Below are 22,690 nucleotides of genomic sequence, written 5' to 3' on the forward strand. Positions count from 1 at the left end.
ACTAGAGAATGTTTCAGAAGTACTTCGACTTGACTAGTATCGAGAAATAATTCCAAATCTAGGAAAAGGGCGTCAAACGCAATTAAATTTTCAATATTTCGACTATAGAATCGCTCCGATGCTTCCGAAATAGCAAAGTCATAAACTTCGTTGGAAATACGTTTTAAATGGGTTTTCATGGGCAGATCGTCGATATCGAGTTCTCTGCAGACTTTGATAGCAGCTTCATATTGCGTTTCGAAAACCGAACCATCCCCTCTGTTTTCTTGCATAATATGGATACACTATTGAACTAACCTTGCTGCAACAGCCAAATGAATTTTCTTGTCCTGGAGAGCCTTGTTTGCGGATTCAAAATTTTTTAATGTGTCTTTCATGAAGATTGCTAGTAGAATGAATCTTATGTTTCCGCAACTGTGTAAAAGACCGGTGGCTTCGATGCTCAATTCAACGGCGATGTTAGTAGATTTTGGCGGCAATGAAAAATATTTTAAAACAGACATTATATCGGACGTGTTTTCTACTATGACACACGATGTGGCCAAATGACCTGTCCATATTTGGTCTAAGAGTCTCTTCAAACGTGTTCCTTCGTAGACTTGACTAACTGTGAATTTTCGGAAGACGTTGTAAAGAGAACCACAGAGGCTGAAAAATTCCTTAATGGCAACATTTTTTTCACAAGCGTGAACTATGACTAGGTGAAGCTGATGATTGTAGCAGTGAACGTAAGGGATCGTTTTCTTTAATTTGTTTTGCATTATCCTTTGAATTCCACCGTCATTTCCAGACATGACATTGGCACCGTCATAGCATTGGCAAGTAATTTCCTTGGGTGAGAATCCAGATTTACTTAATATTTCTATTAAGTGGTCAGTCATGTCTATAGCTTTCAAGCTTGACAACTTGAATAAACCCAAAAATCGTTCTACATCCACTCCGTCTTTCACAAATCGCAAAACAACGGACAAGTTTACAATACCAACGGAATCTAATGTTTCATCTGCCTTTAAGCAAAACAGTTTGATGTCGCTTTCTTGGTAGAGTTAAACTATTTGCTCTAGTACCATAGAAGACATAATATCAATCACTTCATTTTGTATGTCCGGCGAAAGAAAAGAAGCGTTACGTGGTATTGACTTAATTATTGATTTTAATTTGCAATCCTTTTGAATAGTATAGAGGAAACGGAGACACGAAAAGACCTCCAGAGTTTTCGTTTTCTTCACCATTATTTATATGACGTATTGTTTCAATACTGTAACTGTTGAATCCCCGAAATGCTAGTTCAATCACAGCCAAAAACTGAATGATCTCAGCTATGCTTTTTATATAGTATCGGTTATTAGATATCTGATTACGGCATAGCTGTGTTTGAATATCGCTATTGTTAGAGGCTCTAGATTTTTCATCTTCCCAAATGACTAGAGAACTCGTGTGACTTTTACTCGCTGCATGACGCTAAAATCCTTTCTTAGATTCTAATGCTATTTTCCAATTATACTTTCTGCACGGAAAGCAAAAGCATTTATCTTTTGAAACCGATTAACAACTAATAAGCGAAAATCTTTCTTAGTACGCGCCTGTAGGGATGACCCGATACCATATCGGTATCGATCTGTATCGGTTCATGTTTGTACCTGGTATCGATCGGTATCGGTTCATAACAGTCTCCCAAAAATAGGGTTTCAAATCCCAGATATTGACAGTCTCCCAAAAATAAGGTTTCACCAGATATTTCCAGTCTCCCAAAAATAAGGTTTCACCAGATATTTCCAGTCTCCCAAAAATAAGGTCTCACCAGATATTTCCCGTCTCCCAAAAATAAGGTTGCAAAACCCAGATATTTCCAGTCTCCCAAAAATAAGGTTTCAAATCCCAGATATTTCCAGTCTCCCCAAAACAAGGTTTCAAATCCCAGATATTGACAGCCTCCCCAAAATAAGGTTTCAAATCCCAGATATTTCCAGTCTCCCCAAAATAAGGTTTCAAATCCCAGATATTGACAGCCTCCCAGAAATAAGGTTTCAAATCGCAGATATTGACAGCCTCTCAGAAATAAGGTTTCAAATCCCAGATATTGACAGCCTCCCAGAAATAAGGTTTCAAATCCCAGATATTGACAGCCTCCCAGAAATAAGGTTTCAAATCCCAGATATTGACAGCCTCCCAGAAATAAGGTTTCAAATCCCAGATATTTCATCAACTTAACCTCACTTTGATTAGAATTATAACATGATAATAACCTCGCTCGTAGAAATGAAGAATCAAGAATGATGGTTAGATGCCGAGGCAGCAGCCGAATCCGAGTCTAGAGGCGAGGATGAGGGAAGACAATTTACCCAGCGTGCAATCCAAAGCAAGGGTATTATATAAGGGATAAGACACAAACTAGTGAAAGCATTCTACTTATTGTGCCTAGGGAAAAATTAGATTCTTTTTTTAATACAAATATTCATTAAAAATTTATATAAATTTGTGACTTTTAGTGCTTCAATGAATTTAAAAGATTTAAAGTTAATTTTATTTTAAATTTAAATCAATGCGTGCGTTGAATAGAAATGATTTAATATTTTGTTGAATAATAGCTGCTAATAATCTTAATTCAAGTTTAACTTTTATTTAAACTATTTATTAACTTCAAATTGTATTTACCCTTAGGTAACCTCAAAGCAAACAATGAAAGGATCTCTTTCAACTGTAATTGTTTCAATTTTAACTGTCAAGGCCTCCTAATAAGATACCAATCCCGCATCTAATTCTAGCAAAACTAAATAGCAACTTAAACTTCGATTTCTACTCTTAGGCAACGCGAAAACCATAATATTTTTTACTTTAACTGTCTTATTATTAATAATCAAGGTCTCATAACCACACCAATCGCCAAACCAAACCCAATTAAATTAAATTAAATTAATGTCGTGTTACAAGAAATGTTGGACAGTTAACGACACTACATTCAATCAATATTCGCTAAGCCTTAAATTTAATCGCAATTACCATTAACTGCATGCAACTGTCATACTTAAGCAATGGTTAAACTAAGTATGACTAGAAATTCAAATGTTTACTTATTCTGTGTGCTCAAAAAACACTATCTCATGATCTCACTTGTGGGATCACAAAACACTATTTCATGATCTCACTTGTGGGATCACAAAACACTATTTCATGATCTCACTTGTGGGATCACAAATACTATGTAATGATGTCACTTGTGTGATCACAAAACAATTCACCTCATCTGTGAAGTCACAAAAAACATTATACCAGATTCGATGAAATTAGATAAATTTAATTTCGTACACGAGTCGGTATGATAGTATTGTTCTATTTAAATACTAATTTATATTTGTAAGCCATTATCGTAGTAAAACAAAGGATTTTATTCCCAATTACTGTGGTTCCACGAAACTATTTTATCAAAATAGTGGGGCCAGTCCCTTAATAGTTTACTCTTTATTAATTGTGGATTTGGTATGTATATTGTTAAGACATTTTTAGACAATACAAGTTTAACAGAATTGTTACCACTTCAGTTGAAAGGCAAATAAATAAGGGTGTCATAGTTCTTTCATATTTAAAAGTCAAATATTGATGGGAACGTGATAAGACATTGATTATTACAATAAGACCATTAAAGTTATAAATGTTTTACGGCTTTAAGATTGCCTAAGAGTAGAAATTCAAGTCTAAGTTACGAATTAGCTTAACTATACATTTACATTTTCCCAAATTTATAATGCTTTTACTACTTGTCTTATCCCTTCTACTCCTCATTTGTAGAGCACTCCCGCCACTCCGGAAAATCAGGGCCGGAAATAAGAATTTATTTTAGGACATATGTCCAGTGACCCCCTATTTCACTGGAAAATTTTTAGGACATTGTGCACTGCAGTGAGCAAAAACAGTGTCTTATCTAAATTGTCAAACAGCCCCGTCATTAAATTTTCAGGACCTTTGGGCCATTAGATCCAAAGATATTGTGCATTAAGTGCCTTATTTACAATTATGACATTAGAAATAAATTTTTATGAAAATAATTATCCACGCTAAAAGCTTGAATCCTTTTTAATATAATGGAATATATTGTATCACACCTCTCATTAAGAGATCATGACATTTGGACCAGTAGATCCAAAGATATCTTCAGTCTTAGCATTGAACCCATCATTTTGACTTTGAAAATAATAATAACAATAATAAAAACTATCCACTCTATATGCACGACTCCTTTTTAGAATAATAAAACACGTTAAAACACACGTCTCATTAAAATTATTTTAGGTCATTTCGATCAATAGGACAGAGGATCTGGCCAAAAAATCTTAATGTTAATTTTCGCTGACTTCGAATTTCCGGCCAAGAATTCGAAAAATGCACTCTTTGGCCGATTGAAAGGGCTTCCATAGCAAGAGCAGCGCAGCGTCCGCTAGCGCGGAGCGAGTGGTCTATGGCGTTACTCGGCAATATTCAGTTGTTCACGGAGCTACTCTATTTCTTCGAGGAACACTGAGCAGGGTGGTAGTTGGTTCTGAGTTGTGCCACTTACCATTGTTGATATCAGGTTATAATTCTAATGAAAGTGAGGTTAATTAAATTAAAATGAATTGAACAAGGAAGTTTTTAGTTCCGAGAGGAGTGCCGCCTTCTCTGAGAAACCTTAATTGGACGTGATCGAGTTAGCTAATCCCTCTCCCCTTAAATGGCGGCTGATCACGTGAGTTTATTTTTCCAGCTTAAAACGCCGCGAGATTCTTGAGAACTCGGCGGTGATCAAATCGACCAATACTATTGCAACAGTTGCAATTAAAAATTACATCCGTTATAAGACCTTTTCTCATTTCCTTGTAAAAGTCACACTTTCTTCTACTATAAAATTTTTAATCATGATTTTTTAGTTCACTAATTCCTTTATTCAGCCATTTACTGTCAACAATTTCATTTCCGGACAGTTCTTTTCATTACGCTTCAAGTTTACGACGAACATTAGTGAACTGCTCGATTGTTAGCGGTGGGAATAATGATTAAAATTTTATTTGATCTTCAATTGTTTTTGTAATTTTTCCGTCTGTTCTAAATCGCTAACTGTAATGTACGATTTTCTTTGGTAAATTATGAAAATTACTTCTTTGGCCCTTTAAGGATTCTAATGTTCTTTCGGGGAATTTTTCCAATAAAGCCTTATTAAAAAACCGAGTGCCCGCCAATTGCAACTCGGCCTCCTGGGAGGCAAGCAGGGACAATTCCTCTTCAGACCATCTTTTATTGGTACGCTCGGTAGAAATACCATCATTATATTCTAGCAAATGAGCAGAGCGTCTGTGTAGCCCAAGGCCACCCTTTGAGCTAAAAGCTCTGAGACAGGTCTCACATCGATTGTGGGATTCAGTAATCCCGCTTGGAGTAGGTAAAATCGCAGCAATAGTATGGTCAGGGGACTCAGCTAATTGCACTGAGCCCTCTTTTTGACTTTGGTTTGAAATACTCATTGCCTGATTTTAATATCCCGACAAGTTGACACCCCGCCGGGATAGGGCCGGGTACGGGCTCCCTGGACCTAGTCCGGGTTCGTGCTTGGTCTGCTAAGTCAAGACAACTCTCTTCCCCTAGGGATAACCTGCCCCTTGGGTACGTGCACTTCGCACCCCGTGAGAGTTCTTGAGGGACTTTCTTTTACAGCGCCTCCCTTCAGTCGGCCCTTCCTGGCCGGAAAAGTATTTTCTGTGCCTCCGGTGAGGTTGGACACTTGCGTGATACGTTGGCGTTACCCGGCCCATACCTGTGACCAACTGGAAAGGCCACAGAGGTGTATCTACGACTTATGGTTTCAGGGATTCTGCGACCACTAACGTACCACTCCATCGAAGCAACCGATCACAGGGTATGGTAACAAGACCGAAAGATCCAAAAGAGTTCAGCGAATCAACCACGCATCCTCGAAGGCTCGAATACAGGCACGTGCCAAACACCCAGGGTTAGGGCAGAGCATGACTGTCGGGTCGAACCCTTCAGCCATGCACCTTACCTGAAGCTGGCATTACTGGCGATAGCGATCGCCCAGGGGCTCCCCTAAGCGTAGAATTCTTCAGAACACCGATCAGATCAGTCCGGGCATACCCCAGGAAATGCGGCACGCAACGAGGAGACAGGAAACTATAAAGACTTTTCTATATCGAACGCTCGCTTGAAACACCGGTTTCTTAAATACCCCCCCCGGCCACCGTCCATTGAATCCAACATAGAAATGCAGAACAATTTTTGGTGGATATAAAAGCCTCAAGAGCACGCTCGAAGTCACATTGACGACGAGACAACGGCACCTTAAGGGAGTCATAAATACTCCCGCCGTTTACCCGCGCTTGGTTGAATTTCTTCACTTTGACATTCAGAGCACTGGGCAGAAATCACATTCCGTCAACACCGTTCAACGGCCTTCGCAATGCTTTGTTTTAAATAGACAGTCGGATTCCCCTGGTCCGTGCCAGTTCTGAGTTTCCTGTTAGTTGCCGACCGAAACGGTTGCGCCAAGCACGAGACCCAGCACGCCGCGCAGCTGAAATATTCCACGGGAAGGCCTCGACGCTGGTCCGGGCTCAACCAAACCGTTGCCGGTCGGTCTCGCCCAGTCCCGGTGCAGTGCCAGACCCGCTTCGGACCTCAGCCCGATCGGCCCAACCCTCAGAGCCAATCCTTGTCCCGAAGTTACGGATCGGTTTTGACGACTTCCCTTGCCTACATTTTTCTATTGACTAGAGGCTGTTCACCTTGGAGACCTGCTGCGGATATGGGTACGGTCCGGCACGAAAATCACTACCTCTCACTCGGATTTTCAAGGGCCGACAAGTTAATTTCAACGTAATTAAGTGTATTTAACGTGAAATTAAACCAAAATAAACATTTTTTGGATGAAAACTCAGATAACTCTTAAATGACGTTCTTGATTAAGATTGTATCTACCCAAGCCCCATGTTTTTTCTTTCACACTTAAGCTAATTTAAATTATCTTCAAAGTACCTTAATAGGCGCGAAATTCAAAACTTTAGTGTAAAAAGCGAATGGAAAACTACACTAAAAATTGCAATTAAGGCGAAGTATACATTTAAACTAATTTTATAATCTAAATGTACACTGCCAAAACACAGTCCTACGTTAATTTTAACTCGATTAAATATAGTTAACGTGAAATTAAACCAATACATACATTTTTTGGATATACTCTTTAATTTTGATTAAAACTACCCAAGCCATTGGTAAAGCCCAATATTTTCTATTTCACACTTAAATTAATTTAAAGTGTCTTTAAAGTACCTTAATTGCCGCCGAAAAGGTTTAGGGTACCATAATGATGAATTTACGGCTAAAATTTAAACTGCACTAAAGATGTTTCCTAATTCACTTTGAAATTAATTTGAATGATCATTGAAATACATCAAAAGCGCATACATTAAAATTTTAGGGTAATTGCAATTAAAGCTAATATTTTATTGAAACTTGTATTATAAGCTAAATCCGCACTAGATAAACAAGATAAGCCGTTAAATTAAACTTAATCAACTATAATTAATGTGAAAGATTCGTGTTTTGGGTAAATTCATGGATATCTTATAATTAAACTAACAAATTAAAATTAAAACTACACTTATCTTTCACCCAGCCTCCATTTTCCTGTTTAATTCTTACGGTTAATTAAATTGTCATTTAAAAGCATTTTTCCCATTTTGAAAAGAAAGCCATTGAAAAGGCGCGATATTTAAAAGTTTTGGGGCAAGATAGTGATGGTTCCGCAAGAGTCAAACAGTCACTCTTCTAAAGTTTGCAGTTAAGAAGAATTTCTTGTTCAAACTCATATAATAAATTGAAATAACACTAGTAAAAGAAGATAAGCCGTAACACTAGTAAAAGAAGATAAGCCGTTAATTTCATCTTAATAACCATATTGAACGTGAAATTAATCGAAAACAACAGGTTTTTTTGGGTAACTATAGATAACCCTTAACTGAAATAACAAAATAAGATTAAACTACGCGAGTTGTTCTTTCAGCCTAAATTTTTTCCTATTTAACACTAAAATTAATTACATTATGACTATAATGCATTAAAAGGCTCCAATTACAAAATTTTAAATGTAACTTTTCCATTTAAATTTTAATATATCATTAACATAGCTCGCAAAATCACCAGCAACAATTTAATCTGGCAACATTCAATGTAATAATGTTGCCAATAAAACAAGGGCGTCTAGCCCATAACTAAGCCACATCGCTAGCCATCTCGCTATCCCTAATTCAATAAATTTTCTTTTACTGTAATATCACCTAGCATACCATTGAAGTGGAGGAAGCAACAGAAAATTTTAAAGCACAGTCTTACGATTTGTCTTGGAATGTCCATTTCTGGAAACCATCGATTTAGGCGTTGAAGGCGATTCGTGCTTTCCGACGATTCTTTAATACTTCGCGTTCCCGACATATTATCTCTTAGTTTTTTTTCTGCCTTGAAGATAAGCCCTTCTTTTAAACTTTTTAGTTCACCTTCTCGGCAGTCGGGTCAAGAGCGAGTCTCTGTTTCTTTTTATTTACCCCTTCCTCTTGGGTCTAAGCCAGGTAGGCTGACGCCAACGATGGTTATTTTGTGGAAAACTAATCTACACACAAACTGGTTGAAAATAGTAACGTTCCGTAAAGGTTGGAGTTTTACAGAGGTGAAACACCTTTTGGGACAGTGACTATGTGGAAGACACTATAAATTGTAAGGCGTGATAAGGTGAATTAGGGAAGCCCTGGCCAGTAACTTTCCTAGGTCTCTCGGACCACCATGGCTGACAACTATCACACCTGTACAATGGCCAGCATTGAAAAGGTATGACGTGGGTTTTTGGAAAAGAAGTTTGTTTTGTCATTGGAGGTTTGTAAATATAGGTTTTTGAATTTTAGTAATTGGAATTATGGATATTTTGTGTTACACTTCCTAGTGAAACACGAATTTCGCCGAAAAGAGCTGTAACGACTAATGTCTTCATGAAGCATTTTTTCAATATTAAACGACTGTCTTCATGACGCATTTTTGAAATATTAAACAAAGCCAGATACTATCGAGGTAAGGAATTAAATATAAACGTCTCATAGGTTACGTTAGTAACGCCAACATTGTCCGAGAGAGACTTTTAGAAATAAAGCTTGTATCAATGGTTATGGACAAGAGCCAATATGAACAAATGTGTTATCCTTTTCTCTTGCTAATATTATACGCCAATAGAAATAGCTAGCACTAAAGTTGTATACTAATAACGTAAATAAATTTCCACTAAGGCCTTCTATAAATCTTTGTAAATAACGTAATCATTATCATTGCTTGCTGTCAAGCGAATTACAAGAAACTCTCTCAGATGAAGCCGGAATTACCTCTGTACGTTGTATTCGCATTAAACCCAAGAACCCTGAGGCAAAACATTCCTCATTTTATGTGACTTGCGACGACCCGGATGAATTCACCCAGCTTTCTGGCCCCGCTACTTGGCCGTGAATTGTATCATCACCGAATTCCATGGTGTCCCTCGTGACGAACATAAGCACAGTTCTGAACTTACCCCGGACGACACCGTTCCTGATCCTGACAATTAACTTTTTTCCACTATGTCAAAAACGCGTACCAAAACGTGCGTGGTCTTAGAACAAAATCTGATGCATTTTTAACAGTGTTGGCACTTTAGACTTGGACATTATTTGTGTAACTGAATCATGGTTAAATTGGGCACACTGTACTTGCGATTATTTCCCTCAAAATTATAAGGTTTACCGGGCTGATCGACCTGATCCAAATTACCGCAACGTTCGGGGAGGGGGTGCTCTCATAGCCATTAAGCGATCCTTCGTCTGCAGTCGTCGCAAGGACCTCGAGGCCACTCCTGAGAGTGTCTTCGTGGATATAATACTTGCCTCCAACAGATCATTGATAATTGGCAGTACCTACTTCGCACTCACGCTCACTGACTTAGAATATAGCCAATACTCGCATCGTTTGATATCAAACATGGACACTACTCGGGCTGACGTCTTGTTACTTGGAGAGTTTAACCTTCCAGGCGTTGACTGGGATTCATATGGCACTCAGGGCTGCTCCTCCCCTATACCTTCTAAGGCTACACCCATTTTCGACTTATGTTTTGCCCTTGATTTAAATCAGCTTAATCCCCGTCCCCCTGTTTATAATCATTTAGACTTGTGTTTTGCCAATATCTATGGTTTGCAATTAGCACCACTTGATTCTCCCCTCGTACCTATTGATGCCTACCATCCCCCGTTTGCGGTTACCATCTCCGTCAAAAGTGTCAAATGCTCTTCGCCGCCAGGTGCAGCGTTCATTTACCCAAAGGGAGACTATTACCTACTGTACACCACACTTCGCAATTATGATTGGTCAGCTGTCTTACCGTCCAGGGATGTTGATCACTGTGTTAAGGAACTTACTAGTCGTATAACAGAAGCCATGACTCTAGCTATTCCGAAAAAAAGCTCGGAAATATCACCCACGATATCGTCAATGGTATTCTCCGTCTCTGCAACTAGCTCTAAAACAGAAAAGGTATTACTTTAAGAAAAAGAACCGCACCGGTTCAATTTCAGATGCTGATGAATTCCGACGCTTACGAGCTTTTGTCAGGCGTTTACTCGCACGCGATCGGGCAGCTATGCCCAATAATCTCTGTCAAGATGCTCTGTCTCATCCAAGGTAATTTTGGCCTCCATTGCATTGAAACGAGGTGCTGAATTACTTTCCGCCCCAAATGAGCTCGCTGAGATATTCCGAGATCAATTTTCTCGCGCGTTTCCGTGGATAACACAGATCCTCTTGATACTTACACGATGGACGACTCGCAGTTTCCTGATAATCCCTACCACCACCAAATCATTACTCCATTGGACATCCACAATGCCATTAATAAACAAACGAATAAGTTCTCTCTCTTAAATAAATTGTCATTTAAAAGCATTTTTCCCATATTGAAAAGAGAGCTATTTAAAAGGTGCGAAATTTAAAAGTTTGGGGGGGGGGTGTTACTGTTTTTGTGCCTTTTTAACAGGAGTATTGTTACACTACCAGACTTAGAAATAGCACACATCCACTGGTCCAAAACACCAATTTATTAATTGCTTGGACTGGTTTTTTAATTGAAAAAATTAATAATTAAGTTTTTTGATGGGAATTGGGGCGGGACCAGTTTAAAAATTCAAGCTTTCTTCTAATTTCTACTCTTAACTTTTCTCTTTCAAACACAATAAACCGCATCACTCTAGAGTTTAGACCCAAACGAAGGGCTTGCCAAGTGGTACCAGGTTTTGGTAGCGGTATTAAGTTCGATTTAAAAGTACGCGGCAGTCGGCGGTCTCCGTTGAGTATTTAGCGTTGCACGTTTCATTGGCGTTAGAACAGCTACGACAAACTTTAGTAGGGGCTGTGCATGTTTTGAAAGTGTGATTGCCACCACATCCGGAACATATCTGGATGGGAGAAGTACAAGCGGATTGAGTGTGTCCAAGAAGACCACACTGGAAACAACGTGGGACGTTAATGTACTCCTTGACAAAGCAAGAAGACCATTGTAAAAATACTTTTTTCATTTTCAGTAAGTGAGCAAAGGATTCAGGTGTGCAATCTAAAACCCATTTTGTCGTATTATTTCTACCAGTAGGGCATATCGGACAGAAATAGAGGATATATCAATGGGTAAGTCGTTTTGTTGAGTCATACAATCAAGGAGGTCGTCCTTTGCCACATCTTTAGCTACACCAATAAGGAGTAGTTTCGGATTAGCTTTTTGAGGTTGGACCATATTGAGTTCATTGTGTAGAGGTTGAAGTTGAGCTATGTGCGACTTAAAAGTGGCCACATCTTCTTTATTAGTACAGCGGACAACTAGTCCGTTATTTCGACAGGGCCTAATATTTTGAACCCCAATCATAAGAGTCTAAGGGTTAACGTGTTGTACCAATTTCTGTTTTAGGGCCTCTGAAGAGACCCTTGGATAAACGACTAGGACATTCTCGGGCTTGGAATCAAAGGTAGGCTTCGGTGTGGATTTAGTTGGAACTTTGGACGGACGTTGTTGAGCCTTGGGATATGAAGATTGAACAAGCATTTTTTCCGCCACGATTGAGGCGAAGCTTGGGTCTGAGCGGGTCGCAAGGGTATTCCTTTGTTTGGCTTGCTCGAGTAAGCGGCGTTGCATTTTTGCCATTTCAAGCTTCTGCTCAACAACGAGTGACTCTAAATTACGAAAGATAGTGCGAACCTCCAAACCAACCGGTTTATTGATTCGATTCTTTTCATCGGTAAGAATGGTGTCAAGTTCAGAAAAATAGTCCCTAGCCATATCAAGAGCTTCAGTGGGATGGGTGTGGGAGTCCAGAAAAATATCAGTACCATCATCTGTCAGTTCATTAGTAGCGTGAGAAGCTTGAGTCGAATGATCAGTTTCCATGTTTTTATCAGAAGACAAAGCTTGGAAAGAGTTCTGCAATTTAATTTCAGGAGGCGCTAAAGCGTCAAGAACACTTGAATTGCTATTGTTCGTGGCCATGGTCAAAAGTTAAATTAAAATCGGTCTTACCCAACAGTAGCCGTCGTAGTGGTACCTCCGCCAACGGCACAGAGAGGTCAACCGGCGACGGGTGACAAAGGTCCCTCGGCACTTTGAACCAGAGCTGTGTCCTCCCTTAAAATCCTCCAGGCCTCCAACCAGCTGGGCGAACCACACCCCCGGTTAATTCCGGGGCCCGGGGCGTCCACCCCGGACGTCTCTTCCTCGGATCATGAAAGGGCCTCTCCAACTCCAGTTCGGGCGTACCCCCCTACGACCCTGGGGGCTTACCTATGCGGAAATTTTAACTAGGACAGCCGGAATCAAAGGAAATCGCCAAACTAGGCATGCAGGGCACCTGCAGTGCCACGACCCCTGGGTGCATGCCGGCCTGACCAAAGCCAGCAGCCTGCGCGCTGGGAAGACAACCTAGTTTGGCTTACATCGGTGGGGTGATACTTCGGTACTGTGAGAAAGATGGTGGTTTCGAAAATTGCTGTTATGAAAAAATTAGTACAGCGGCTTCTAACTCGCCTCTATTTGGCCTGATCTACAAGTCTGACCAGGGAAACCTTCGATACCCTAGCAAACCGTTCGTCGCAACACTAGAAATAATTCAAAATTTTGTTGAAGCCGCACTGCCGTACTTACCAACATCTGGGATCCTCCGAAAGCTAGAATGTATGCTAATACCTAAACTGGAAAAATGTCCAGTATTAGACTGTGGCAACGGAGATCATGTTCAGAAAATGGCAATGCTTATAGTGAAGCGATTGGTTCCTCCACTGCTCGACAATTTAATGCATAACATTTCGCAAAAATTTGAAAGAGTGAAACACTTGCAGTATAAGCCAGTTAGCCGTAAGATCTGAAAAGTATAATTTTCCTTAAAATACCACCAACCTTTATTTAATATTTATTATTTAACAAAAAATTATAAATAAAATTTATGTATAAATAAACAACTATTTGCTCACATTGATGCTGATACTACATCTATAATAACACTTCAAAACTAAAAATCTGTACTGTACTCTACCACTACCATTCAGCTGGAGGCCCACATGGCATGCACATGGTCTTAAATGACCAAGGCTTAGATTTCTAGCCGCGAATCTCGAGTTTTTACGCTTCCAATGTTTCGACAATGATTGCAGCGAAACTAATGGACGGAAAATTATGAAATTAGTTTCAAAAGATAGCTCTTACTTGATTTTATAATATATGTAAAAATTAGATACCTAAAATATCAAAAAAATATAAAAAAATCCGATAAAAAGTGCAGTTTTAAGGCATAGTTTCCCCATAGTAATGTATTAAGACGTTTGTCCCGGATGCGAGCGCCCCCTACCCGAGAATTGCCGCACTAGCGGGATTTCGCTACTTTTACCATTAGCATAGGGCGCCCACGAAATCGGACGGCCTTACAGGCGACGAAGGAGATGATCTAAGTTGGCCGTGACAGATATAACCCAAGAATAGAACTATCGACACCAATGAAAACTGAGGGTCTTATTTTTTCCTATTTATGGGGAGATAATCTATGGGTAATATCCAAACGGCACATCTACGTAAATGTCATAAAAATACTGTATGACGAATTAAAAGGTAAAATGAATGGGACTATGAAGCAAAAAGGGACATTCACCACGTTAAATTACCGAACACTTTTAAAATTTTACCACGGTAAATTACCATTCTAAAATTACGGTAAGATATAAATCGGTAATGTACGCGGTATTTGATAAATTGCCTAGAGTTTACGGAATGCAAATTATCGACTCATAATCTATACGACGGTGCGAGAGAAAAAACTGCATGGTTGAGAAAGTAAACTTAGGTTAAGTTTAGTAGTGGTTTTTTGTTTTTTCGAGGTTGGCGGGTGGGGAAAACATATCCATTAAGCCTGTCCTATTGTAGATCTGCTTTACGGTTAATCACATAATTAAATAAATGGAGTTTGCTTTATTTTGCTTATAGAAAGGGTTGTTGCCATCGCAAAAACAATGATAACACTTGAGCACCTGGGCAAAAAAAGCCATCCATAAATGGGCAACTATTTATGCCCGGTTTGGAAAGAACACTTGATAACCCGGGCAGAAATAGACGGCCCACTGTGGACCGTCTATTTCTGCCCGGGCTTGAATTAATTTTTGGCTACCGGGCACAAATAGCCGACTAATGTTTCAGGGCTATTTCTGCCCGGATTTTTAATCCGGGCAAAAATGGACACTCCGTTTCATATAATTCTTATATATTTTCATATAACTCTTTAAGGTTTTTCTATAAATCTAAAAGGTTTTAATACAATTCTGAAAGGTTTTCATACAATTCTAAAAGCTTTTCATACAATTCTGAAAGCTTTTCATACAATTCTGAAAGGTTTTCATACAATTCTGAAAGGTTTTCATACAATTCTGAAAGGTTTTCATACAACTCTGAAAGGTTTTCATACAATTCTGAAAGGTTTTCATACAATTCTGAAAGGTTTTCATACAATTCTGAAAGGTTTTCATACAATTCTAAAAGGTTTTCATATAATTCTTAAAGGTTTTCATATAATTCCAAAAGGTTTTTTTACAATTCTAAATAATGCATATTCTGAGAGAGTGGTAGCTCTCTTAGATAAGACTTCATACTGCCTTTAATGTATAAGGGATTTTTTTGATTGGATGTAATTTTTTTCGTATTATGTTAACTGTTTTGAAAAATGCCTCAGAACTAAAATTTGGACCTTTAATATGTGGTTAAAATTTCAAAATGATCCACCCATTAACTTATTTTATAAAAAATAAAGTTGCTAAGGGTATTTTTCCTTTGCACAAAATTAGTCAGTGTTTTTGGTGAAAACGTTAAAATTTTCCCATAGAAATAACATAACTCGCAGCAGACAGGGCACAGTCTATTTACCCTTTTTTGTGGTTTCAACTAGAGTTCGTTCTGGCGGAGTTACCAAATTAAAGTGTTTACTTTACAAAAATCGAAATCGGAATGATAGGGATGAAAAGCCCCGAACACACGGCAACAGTAGAACCCGATTGTCGTCTGCTTACACTTTAAACATGTGAACATGTAATCCCTCAGAGAAAACCATAACTAGGGCGTATTTAACCATTAACGCAGGTCTTAACGGAAATGGCCCAAGGCCTTTGCAGACGCCAAAGCCAATCTTTTTTAATAAAATTTTTGAGTTCATTCATAATTGGACATTGCTATACATATCTTCACAATACAACTCTAATATCAGCATTAAAGTTACGAGAGTAAAGCAATTTACCTTTCTTCATCTTAAAAGATATATACCTAAAATTTGAAAACTTAAACTGAAGCTTTAAAAAACAGCAGCGCGAACAAAAAATCAAACACAGCTTACTTTATCACGCTTTGGCTGCACGGGTGCACGTCAGCGTGGGAAATAGGGCGGTGGCACAAGGCAAATTACCAGTTTCAAAATTGCCTGGTACAGTTTAAATTAAATGGGAGGGGGGTCAGTGGCCCACGGGACCACTGAGAAAATTCATGGGTAACCAGTATTCAGACATTAACTCAAATATTTAAAGTATCGACTTCTTTTGCTTAGCAGACGAAGCGCCCCGGTCAATGGTAATGACAAATTTATATGGAGTAGTGTCGGAAGAGAGGTCAGTTGGACTGTGTATCCCTCCCTCTAGGGGCCCTTTTGTAAGAGGGGATACTGTACGCACCTGGTACGGGGGATGACACTAAGGTAAGAGATAGAAGGGTATGACGTTTGCATGCGTATAAATGACATTAATATATATTGCAGGCCAGGGGGGGGGGGTTGCTGGCCAAACGTCCAGTTAAAAAAATCCTTATTTCCCACCCTGGTTGGGGAATTAAGGATTTTTTTAAACTAATCCTTTGGGAGTCGGGACCAGTAACCCCATTTTTTTATTAGTCCAATAAAAAAATATTGAACTGGTTTTGGACCAGAGGAAGTGGGCTATTTCCCAGACTGTAGTCTGCAGCATGCGAGCTGCACTGCAGTGGCCTCAGGCCTGGCGAGGATATATACCACAGCCCACACGATCACGCTTTGGCGCACACGCTCTCAACTCCCCATCTAACAATCCATTTTTCCTGTGCGGAAGCGCGTATTACAAATTTTCGGATTTTACGTTCGAAAAATCAAAGGAGTGAGCTATGGGAGTGACACACTTTTTTCGCACAAATTTTTAAAAAAGTGGTTGAAATCTCTTGAAATATTAATAAAAGTAGAAGTCCGACAACAGTATGAAAACCTACACAAACCTGTCAAAGATATTGTCAATAATGGCATTATTAACTTCGGTTAAGCACATTGACACCGACGCTTGACTTATGTGAAAAAAGAACACCCATACCATGGCATAACACCGCAACGTGAAGAAAATCTTACTTTTAACTTTATTGTCACACTAAATTAATTCTTAACATACTAATCAGGGTGGAACCATTCTTAACATACTTATCGGGGTGGAACCATTCTTAACATACTAATCGGGATCGAACCATTTTTAACATACTAATCGGGATCGAAACATTCTTAACATACTAATCGGGATCGAAACATTCTTAACATTATATAAAAAAGACTTGGTTAGCCCAAGCCTTAAAAACAAAACGATAAGAGTTTTTCCAGTTGACTGAAGCGTGGATATTATTTTTTCTATAGAATTTTAAAAACAATCCGTATTTTACTACTCTTTAGAATATAATTCAATCACCTGATTTTACGGCTAATGGATTAGTTTCCAGTAAATTAATTGAAATAAAAAATTACTTATCTCACATTTTTCAACAACAATTCCATTTTCCTGAAACATTTTATCATGAAATTTTTCATTTTCAAGGGAGAACGTACTTTAATTTTCAAATAATACTTTCATTAATAATGTATTATATGCGGTCTTTTCGAATCCAAAAGGGGCTGTCATCATCTTTCTTATATATGATAAAGGTGTTCGTTTCTTCTTTTAGCACAGCCATAATTATTGAACTGTGTATATCAGAACTTGTGGGCAAGATTTTAGAAGTGTTGGTTGAGTTGCTGTTTAGTTGACAACATTATTAAAGCTTGATGTGTTTAAAACCTTTTGAAAGGAAAATTCTCGGAAATTTAAAAAGAAAGTGTCAATTTGATTGACTTTACACGATATCCCTCAAAATAATAAATGCACGATAAAATGTTTCAGGAAATTGGAATTGTTGTTGAAAAATCTGAGATAAGTAATTTTTTATTTCAATTAATTTACTGGAAACTAATCCATTAGCCGTAAAATCAGGTGATTGAATTAAATTCTAAAGAATAGTAAAATACGGATTGTTTTTAAAATTCAATAGAAAAAATAATATCCACGCTTCAGTCAACTGGAAAAACTCTTATCGTTTTGTTTTTAAGGCTTGGGCTAACCAAGTCTTTTTTATATAATATCTGTTCCTTCAGCCTTAATTTGTATTAATCTGTTATAAAAATAATTATATGCTTGTCAACCGTGACCCCTTTAGTTTTAAATAAAAGTTATGGAACATTTCAAATATTTATTGGACAATGTCTAGTGTCCCGTGCTGATTTACGGCCCTGAGATAGGTTCACCTATCCTGACCTGGGCCGGAAGTAAAAACAGCACACGGAACTTTGTCGAAAAAATTTTTAAATGACCCATAATTTAGAAAACCGCGCCAGGGATTTTCTATATATACTCAATCCTAACTCTTAATGTTAATCTCTACGGAGCTTAACATTACGACGTGAAAATAATTTTCAGAGTTAGACCCAAGGTTTCGCAACCAAGGGGGTGCACTTTTTCACAACAAAACTTTACAGCAATAGTCTAGCAAAGGCACATATCTCAGTGTAAAGTTCAGTTTACCTTTTTGTATAGGTTTAAAAAAAAGTTATTTCTAAACCATGAGCCAACACGCGCACATTTCATTGAAAGTTTGTTATTTAAGAACTTTCCCTTCTATTTACTAAGAATCTTCATCAAACATAGACAACGAACTTTCCAAGACTCGAACCTGCAATGTTTTGTCTCGAATGCAAACGCGTTATCCATCACGCCACATGCCCGTACTTCGTAACAAAAAAAAAATAATTAAAACATTGTATTTATAGGATTATTTCTTTTGTGATGCATAAAAGATCTGTAAAAATAAACTCAGAGCTTGCCTGGACTCGAACCTGCAATCTTCTACTCCGTAGGCAGATGCGTTACCCTATGTTCCACAAACCCGTTGGTGGCTATACAAAATTATATGCCAACAGTGTAATATATGTAACGGTTTTACCATTATTTATAAATTAATTAAAATAAAATACTTAGACTTAATTGTTCTTAATCAAACTTCAGAAGTTCAACATTCAATAGTTGCTTGATAATTCAAAAGTGTTCCGAACCTTAACTTCGCAGTAGTTTCTGAGTTATTCGATGGAGTGGACCACCAATAATCCCATGCTTTTTCTATGGGACGCTAAGCCTAAAATCTGTGAATTATTTCTTTAACATTACGGGAGGGTGTGGGTTCTTATCTAGAAGGGCCTACCGGCCCTCTAGAATACTAATCGGGATCGAACCATTCTTAACATACTAATCGGGATCGAACCATTCTTAACATACTAATCGGGATCGAACCATTCTTAACATACTAATCGGGATCTAAGAATTCTGAACATTCTAATCGGGATCTAAGCATTCTAAACCTTCTAATCTGGATCAAAATATTCTAATCACTTTTAATCAATCTAACTGTGATTAAAACTGCTGAAGGGTGGTCGTTAATCGCATTGAATTACGATCAGATTTAATAAATCTTGTTGAAAATATTTACCCCCACTTTAAATGTTTAGAATGTTCAGTTTTTTGGGATAAGTAAAATTTTTCCTCCTGTAACCTGTAAGTAGTTTAGTTATATTGGCTAAAAATTGAACTATGAGCATGAAAAGTTTCTTTCAAATAAATTGATTCAATTAAAAAATGTAGAACGCTTAGATCCCGAATATTTCAATTTAGTACACATTTCTTCAAACCGAGTACCATTTTGAATTAAATATTTAATAATATGATTACATTTATTTTGTAGCAGTGAATAGTATTATCGACTAATACATGCAATGACTTTCTCCATTGTGTTTCTCATTAAACAGGACAACATGCTGGATGGACTAGTGTATGTCATTAACAAAGCCAAAAAGGACTCGAAAAATGCAGGCAAAGTCGACATCGAACCTCCGATACAAGACGACGTGGAAGAAGCCAAAGAACTCTTGGAGTTGTTTCGGCCTCTGAAAATAGCCACTGACTTTTTCCAGACTAGCCGGCCGATGTCCCCAAAAGTAATCGGAACTCTACTAACCTTATTTCAAGACATCTATTTTGGAAGTGCAGAAAAGTTCAAAGACCTTGCAACAGTTTAGTCAGAAGCCGTTGCAGACGACGATTGGCTGGGCAGAGCCCTTTTGGTTATGTTCAGTCATCCGCCGTCCTTATCGCCTCCTCATAACCCCTCCCCTTGTTTTGTTCTTTTTCGAAAACCGTCGTGAAAACAAACACCGATTAAAAAGTTTTAGTTAGTAGCGATTTTTCTCCAGTCGTGGCCTGTAGTCAACCACCGTATTATAGGACCAGGCTCGGGTCAGTTTTTGTAAACTTAAAATTTTTTGTAGTAAACTTGTCGCGTCATCCTTTTGGAAAGTTTTCTGCAGCCGTATTCAGCTGAACACTCACTAATACGACCACGCCCCCTCGGCGTATTAGTGGGTCACGTGATATCCGGCTATCATGTTAGGCTCACTAGCGGAAAAACGGAGAGTAGAACAGCACCATAAATGGCGGGATATATGAACTCAACCTTGCGAAATCGCAGCGCCACAAGCGGTGAGGATAGCAGCACCCGAAATGGCGGGAAGTTTGAAAACAGTGAAAAGTTCACGCTTGTGGCGCTATAGGTTTCATCTTAGCACTGAAAAGCATATTACATTGAGTTTAAAGCGGGAAAAGTAAGATTTATTTATTGTCGCATATACATATTAAAAGTACACCCTTTAATATCAGGTAAGAGTATTAATTATGGCGCAGATAGCTAACGACATAGCTATTGCTATCGTTTTCGATGACGAGCAATAACTCCGACACAGGCGTAATGCGTTCTTGTTACCTGAGAAGGAATTTCTTTCACAGTATCGTTTGGATATTTTAAGTGTGCGCGCTTTATGCCTAGCTCTTAGGCCGCAATTGGAAAAAGACCACGACCGTGGTGTGGATGTTATTGGGGTGGAGGATGAAGTGCTTGTAACACTGCTGTTTTATGACTCGGGGACCTTTCAGCACGCTCTGGCCAGCAACTACGAACACGGCATGATTCAGGCGTCAGTCAGTCGTAGCATTGAACAGGTCACAAATGCCATAATTAATTAATCAAAAATGTCTTGATTAGAATCAAGACCTAAAAAGTATCGATAAGACTGAGGTTATCACTTGTCTGAAGGATCAGATATTATTTTTTCTTTTTAATTGAAACTTAAATGCATGCTTAAGAAAAAACAACGTTCCATTACCGTTTTCCGTTGAAATAAATTATTTTACTGCTAATCAATTTCAAAAATTTACTTATCTTGGCTTTTCGACCATAATTCCATTCCCCGAAAACATTTTATCATTACATTAACTACTTTTGGGAGAGTACGTGTATGGTTTTGCGTTTTAAAAGGTTGCTAAAGACGTTACATCCCCATTCGTGACCGGCACGCTTCGCAGTGGAACATTTTAATTATTCTAAAACCAATGGCGCGAAATTCAATAGGGACAGTAACATTTTTACTCGCGGTTTTGCAAAATGATGTAATATCAAGTGTACTTTAGTGAACCGTCGTTTTGTTCTTTCTCATAGTTCAGGGCATGATCAGTGTTACTGACCAATTTCTATCTCTAGTTTCTAACAATGGTTAGAGACTATTTGATATGGCACGGCACAACGTTATATACATTTGTAAATTCTAAGTAGCACAAAAGGAAAAAGAATTCATTTTTTTATATTTTGGTTTGAAATAAATAAACTCATGATAGTAGTTATAACGAACAGAAAGTCAAGGGAATGGCACCGGTAATGAGCAGTAAAAAGAGAGGAAAGTTTGCTTCAAGGTAGCAGATGGACATGGTAGTGAAAAAAGTAATCTAGAATTTTGTTCGTTCAAACCTTAATATATCATGAAAAATTCAAGTGGGGAGGCGACACTACCTAGAAAGATTGATTTTGGCAGATAACAGCGAAAAAATTATGTTCTACACACACCGCTCTCCTAGAATGTTAAAAGCGATCTGATATCGTTTCCAACAGATGAGGCGTCTGTAAGGTCTATTCTAGGAGAGCGATAGCTCTCTTAGATAAGACTTCATACCGACTTTAATGTATAAGGATGGTTTTTTGATTGGTTATAACTTTTTTTGTATCGTATTAACTGCTTTGAAAAAATTCCACAGAACTACAATTCGGGCCCTCAATATGTGGTTAAAATTTCAAAAAGATCCACTCATTAGTTTATTTTATAAAAAATAAAGTTGCTAAGGGTGGTTTTCATTTGCATAAATTTGTCAGTGTTTTTGGTGAAAAAGTTAAATTTTCCCATAGAAATAACATGGAGTTTTTTTAGAATTTTATCCATTTTGTGGCCACCTTTTTGACATGAAATATTCGTTTGTTACGTTTGGGAATGGTTTTATATCAAAATTTAAACCTTTTTCTAGGACCATTTTTAAGGTTTTTGAGAAAAATTAATTTGAAGTATGTTTAATTTTAAATTTTAAAAACTACCCCAATCTGCGATATTTTAGCATGGATAATAGTCAGTTTATGATGTTAGCACGGTTAAGGCTATTTGGTCCAATTTTCGTAGTGGTAAAAAAACAAGAGAACCTAAGCTTGTGTTAGCTAACAAGTTAAGTTGGAAAAGTAGCCCACACATATATTAAGTTAACAAGATTACCTACGACTGGTAATTAAGCATGAAAAACATGGCGTTTGAGCTCTTGTAGGTACTTTGCCCGGGTGCTTTTAGGTGCTTGTGGGTTCTTGTGGATACTTGTAGGTGCTTGTGGATACTTGTAGGTGATT

General features: G+C 38.1%; 1 protein-coding gene across 1 annotated transcript; it reads right to left on the reverse strand.

Annotated features, from left to right (window-relative positions):
- Window positions 1-284: 284 nt before the first annotated feature.
- On the reverse strand, window positions 285-8,472 carry LOC149694574 (uncharacterized). Its single transcript, XM_089867421.1, has 2 exons — window positions 8,374-8,472; window positions 285-1,007 (listed from the first exon to the last, which is right to left on the reverse strand). Exons 1-2 carry the CDS (start codon window positions 8,470-8,472, stop codon window positions 285-287), a joined length of 822 nt encoding a protein of 273 aa, XP_089723547.1.
- Between the last annotated feature and the right edge of the window lie 14,218 nt (window positions 8,473-22,690).

The sequence above is a fragment of the Phalangium opilio genome, unplaced genomic scaffold, assembly GCF_054372755.1.
Source record: "Phalangium opilio isolate 3A_F unplaced genomic scaffold, DU_Popi_V2 ptg000022l_1, whole genome shotgun sequence".
NCBI classification, from domain to species: Eukaryota; Metazoa; Arthropoda; class Arachnida; order Opiliones; family Phalangiidae; genus Phalangium; species Phalangium opilio.